General features: G+C 29.3%; 1 protein-coding gene across 1 annotated transcript; it reads left to right on the forward strand.

The window, feature by feature from the left end:
- The first annotated feature begins 4,858 nt into the window (after positions 1-4,858).
- LOC107016969 lies at positions 4,859-5,668 on the forward strand. The gene has a single exon (XM_015217267.1). The coding sequence runs from the start codon at positions 4,859-4,861 to the stop codon at positions 5,666-5,668; it is 810 nt and encodes a 269-aa protein (XP_015072753.1).
- The last annotated feature ends 269 nt before the right edge of the window (positions 5,669-5,937 follow it).

Consider the following 5,937-nt stretch of genomic DNA (forward strand, 5'->3'; position numbering starts at 1 on the left):
CTAGAAAGAGAAGCGATCCTTTAAGGAACTCTTCAAGCTCTAGCAAATGAGACAAAATTACCTTTATAATATAATAAAATATAAATAACAATTAGAATAAATAATTTAAACTAACAAATATGATATGATACGATACGATACAATGCGATAGGTACCGAACATCTAAACAAGCTGTTAAGCAATGGATATTAAATAATTGGGAAAAATAGTAGATCTTGAGACTCTTCTGCCGCCATAAAAAATCCAAATAAGATGAGTCAGGTAATTAGTTTAAATAATTTTCCTTTTTTTGTTTCTTTATTTTGTCTTTTTCTTTCTGATTTTCTCAATTTATTAAAATTTTAAAATCTCAATAATAGCTTGAGGTCAGAAAAAAAATTTAGAGAGGACTAATCATTATAATATAATGTTCGAATTACAGAATAAAGAAAATTTTCGATGGTCTAAGGGAATCGAAAATGATTATTCACCAAATTTCATGTCCCTTTGATATTTGCTTGTTCGAAGCTATATAAATTACGACTAATTAATTTTAAAAAAGTTAAAGACGGCCAAATGCAACAATCGATAATATTTTTGAATATTTTGATTTGTTAATTATAGTGTCTTATTATTTTTTTAAATATATAAATTTTATTATAAACAATTCAAAAATTCATATTTAAATTTACAATCGAAATTGAATTATTTAACTCTCAAAATTTAAACAGTATCACATGACATTATAACCAAATGCCCGCCTTTAGAAAAGTTTTCAAGATATATAATTTTAAAAAGGACGGCATAACATTTTGATTAATAAATATTTTTTTATTTCTGAAAACCAAATAAAAATAAGTTTTCAAAAACCAAAAGCAACCACAAAGGTATGATGAGAGAAAACTCACACATATTTTTCTTATATAACCAAGCCATTTTTCTCTAAAATTATAATTTTAAAAATTCTTCAAAATTCATTATCAATTAAAAGAAAGAGGAAAACATTGGATGCTACTTTTTTTTTATTAGAAAAGACTTTTGAAACTTATACATATCTTTCTATTAATTACCTAAAAAAGCCATCTCAAAATTTTGAGTAATTTCAAATTTATTATTTTTTTATTAGATTAATTTCAATTGGATCCTTTTAAAAAGATATTTAAAATGAAAATTATTTAATAAGATAAAGATAGATGTAACATAAGTTTGTTCAATAGTCCTAATCATGGAAGAGGTGTTTGCAACACACATGTATATGTGGTTGGTTATAAATTAAATGTATATGTCCCCACACTCTTACAAATGTGAAGTGTTTCTTATAATTGATTCGAAATTTCCAATTGTGTGTTTTTGATGTATTGAAATTAATTTGTGATTTTGACTCGGATTTAACAATCGTAATATTATTATCAGTATGATTCTATAGATAAGGTCTGAATAAAATAGTGCATACATATCAATCTTATCCCTACTTTAATTGATGTTCATGATTCATGAACAATAATTGAATATTAAGTATCGCAATCTGTATTAGGAAAAATGCTCTTTTGTTACATTCTCAGGGCTTAAATTTAAGACCTTTCTGATTAAGGGTGAAGAAATTAAATCCAACAACAAGAATAATTTTGTATAATTTTATAAGTGAAATCTAAAAATAGTGCTATACCTTTAGAAAATAGAAAGTTTCTTTATAAAAAATTGCGACTCAAGAAAAAAAAGAGATCGAATTCATCTTACCATAAGTTTTGATGGTAAAACAAAAAAGTTCCATTTTAATTTGCTAGTAAATGACATGACTAAGCAAGTGGGAAATGACTCAATTAATCATATAAGGACTCTATACTTTGAATCCCTATTTGATGGAGCCAACACTCTTTAACAAATTACAAAAACTTGTATTTTAAGTGCACCCTCAACTATCATTTTGTGTGCATTTATATGGTCATTAATGTTGGTTTATTTTTTGCTCCTAAAGTACTAGATTAAAATGAGCCAATTGCATGGTACATGTCATTATATTCTAGATAAGTCTTAGCACAACATTATGGAAACCCTAGTTTGTTAAACAATAAGAAAGTAAATAGCCAAAAACTGTAAAAATTTCATGTAGGTAGACACCATATAATATAAATTTTAACTAATCACAAAATCAATATTTATCTCTTGAGGTTGGGTGACCGTGTCCACAAATGAAACCATCAAAAAATCAGGTTTGAATCATGATTTATGACTTAGTCGGATGATTTGCATAAATCCTGAGGGGATTAGAGACGATTTGAACCATTCAGATGATTTACGTGTCCACAAATGAAACCACCAAGAAATCATATTTGAATGGTGGTTTATGACTTAGTCGGATGATTTGCATAGAAATATAAGGTGTCTAATTTGTCAATATTAAGTTATACTCAATTCATTTTGTTTCAGTGTCTTAATTTGATTAGACATATGTGCTTAGTATAAAGGGAAATGTATTCCATGAAAAATGATTTTCTAAAACGTATTTTCTGAAGAAAAAAAAAAGAAGATTTCTCAATTAGTTTCTAGTGTTTAATAAAAAAACCACAAAAATATTATTACGAAAGCATTTATATGTTATTTAGCAAGATTCTGTGAGGTCGGGAGTCGGGACTTAGAATGGGATGATGAGTGGGGGTTGGGGGTGGTGGGGGTGAGATGGTCAAGATGTGAGGGTCGGGACTTGGGAGATCAGGTGGATACGAAGCATAAAATAAACTTGAAATGTGACTTAACTCTTAAAGAACTTGTTTTTCCTACTTTTATTGTGGAAGTCAGTTTCCTCATTTTTAAGAAATTTATTCTCCGAAAAAATTGACCAACTAAACATGAAAAAATTAACAAATATTTTGTGAAAATATTTTTCTCGATAGCAAACACATTCTTTGTCTAAGTCCAATTTCTCAGCCACTTTTAAGCCCAGCCCAATCATATTGAACACAAACCTCATTAATCAATCGGCCCAAAGTTGTTTCATTTCCAGCCCAAACAGAACATTTGCACTTTGGCCCTTTTCTGTGCTGGTTTTTACTTTAAAGTTTCAGAGCAATAACAATTAACAAATAACTTTTTCGAGGGATTGATAATTATATTTTCGTATCATAATATCTTAGAAGTTATACTCAAAAATAACTTATGTCTTTGAAAAACCTAGGCATCATTAGACATAAGTTTGTTTGCTAAAAGGCAAAGTTTAAATATCAGTTCATTTGAAGGACAAAATTAAAGACCAATCCATTTAAAGATAATAGTATAAAACGAGCAATTTTTATAGAAATTAAATACTATGAAAAAGATAGAGTATAGTATAGTTGGAAGAACATACTAAGTTTTATATTGAATTTTTAAAATAATACTTATTTTGAAATAATTTTTTTAATTTATTAACGTGATACTTATTTAGAGACGGATTTATAGTTATTGGTGATGTAGCAGATTTGTAGATCTACCATATTCATACAACAACCAATTCTGAGAAATCCAAACCCTCTCATATATAATTTTTTGGCTTAATAGGTTGAAAATCACTCGAAATCAAATTTAATGTTGACACTTAATTAAATTTATAATTGAATATAATAAGTAAGTATTTTAATACATGACAAATTATATTTATTAGATATTCTTTATATGAATTCTAGATTTTTTTTTCTGTGTTCTCAAAATATACATATATAAGTTAACTACTTAAAATATATTATATCTTTAATTAAATAAATTAGCCTCAATAAACTCTAAAACCTCAGGTCTGTTTCAATTGAAAATGTTGTGTATAATCAAAATATATATTATATTTTATGCTATTAATTTATAAAGAACTTGTGAATACACACAATTTTCCTCAAAATTTAAAATGATAAACTTATATTAAAGAAAAACTTTATATGTGTTTTAAGTGCTACTATTTTTCTAATTTCAGTTCTACAATTCCACCTATACTGGATTAATGCCAAATAAATATACAAATAGTTCTCAAAAATAAAACTCTATTTTAAAAAAATTTAAAATCGAATTTAAAATCTATGATCAAAGACTATCTCACGACATTCTTGTGTTTTTTTTTCTAATGTGCACTAACGATGAAAATACCATCATTAGTTGGACAAACATATATTTGTCTGGATTTAAATTTGAAATTGAAGTATATCTAATTAATACACTGTATATTACTAGGCTAAGAATTTGAACTCACAATTAATTCAATTTGTCAAAATATTTTCTCAATGAATTGGAAGCTGAAAAAAAATAATAATGTGCGCATAGATCTTATTTCTATTTTATAAAAAATAAAATAGTAACTATTTCTGTCGCTATCATTATTAATCTCCCTATTTATTTATAGATCATTTGATAGAGTGTGTAAATATAATATTCAGTAGAATGTATTAGTAATATATATATTAGTAATGCTTGTATTAGTTATGTTTGTATTAGTTATTATTGAGACTTAGAATTACATAATGTATGAAGTTAGTTATATTACTGTTGAAGTTAGTTATGCAATCTGTTAGAGTTAGTTACAAATTCTGTTAGGATTCTGTTAGAAGTGTATGTATATATAGCTTAACTTGTATTCATTCATAACTAGTTTTTCAATATATGAAGAATCTGAGATTGCTCTCTCTCTCAGCATTGTTTCAACTATTCATTGTCCACCATTAATGGTGATTCTCAAGCTTAAACAGTAAGCTTTCACATGGTATCAGAGCCACGAATTGTGATCTGTTCCTGTCTTCGTGTTCTTATCTCGATCAAATTTCTATTCACAGAGTTCTTCTTCAAATTTTGTTCTGTTTCTGTCTTCATGTTCAATTGATTGTGTTTTATCTTGTTCTAACTTCTGATCTTCACAATTCTCATAATGGTTGAAGTAGTTGAATCAAATGTTGGATCCTCTGTTCCTCCTCCTTCTTTTGATGTGGGAAGTCAGTTGTATATTCATCCTTCTGATAGTGCAGGTGCAGTGTTGGTACCTGTTCCTTTCGATGGAATAGGCTTTAGCTCATGGAAGCGAGGTGTTCTTCGTTCCTTGTCAGTGAAGAATAAGTTGGGCTTCATCAATGGAGAATGCTTGAAACCATCATCAACTTCTCCAAATTATTGCCAATGGGAACGATGCGATGCCATGGTTACTTCATGGATCCTCAACTCTCTAAGCAAGGACATTGCTGATAGTGTCGAATACGTTTTTGATTCACTGGAGTTATGGAATGAACTAAAGGATCGATATGATCAGACAAATGGTGCAAAATTATATCAGATCCAGAAGGAGATTAACGATCTAAGTCGGGGATCTCTAGATATCACTTCCTACTATACCAAGATGAAGAAACTTTGGGAGGAACTGAACAACTTGTGTGTAAAGAATCAGTGCAGTTGCTTATGCACTTGTGGTGCCAAGGATACTGTGTATAAGGCAGAGCAGGATAGACGATTAATCCAATTTCTTGTGGGGCTTAATGAAGCATATACCATCATTCGCGGCAGCATACTCATGATGAAACCATTACCTTCCATGGGTCAAGCATTTGCTCTCCTAATTCAGGAGGAGAAGCAGCGAGAATTTAAGCCTAACAGCCAATTTTTCGCAGATCCACCTTCTATGTGTGCTAACTCTTCAATTGGACAGTCACGACAAACTGGAGGCAACTCAGGTGGACGAGGCTTCTAGACTAACTACACACAAAACACTGGGGGAAGAGGAACAAGACCTTTCTGTGAATATTGTAGAAGATTGGGGCATATAAAAGATAAGTGTTACAAGTTACATGGTTATCCTGAGAAGCCATCTTCTAGTCCAGGATCTGGTACCTCCAACTCAAACTTTACTCCAAGTTACAGAAAGTATAAGGGAAAAGGAACTGCAGCAAATGTTCATGGAGAATGCTCGAGTGAAAGAGAAGATATTTCTTCTCAAAGTGGATCTCAAAATGGATCTCT

The sequence above is a fragment of the Solanum pennellii genome, chromosome 4 (assembly GCF_001406875.1).
Source record: "Solanum pennellii chromosome 4, SPENNV200".
In the NCBI taxonomy this organism is placed as follows: Eukaryota; Viridiplantae; Streptophyta; class Magnoliopsida; order Solanales; family Solanaceae; genus Solanum; species Solanum pennellii.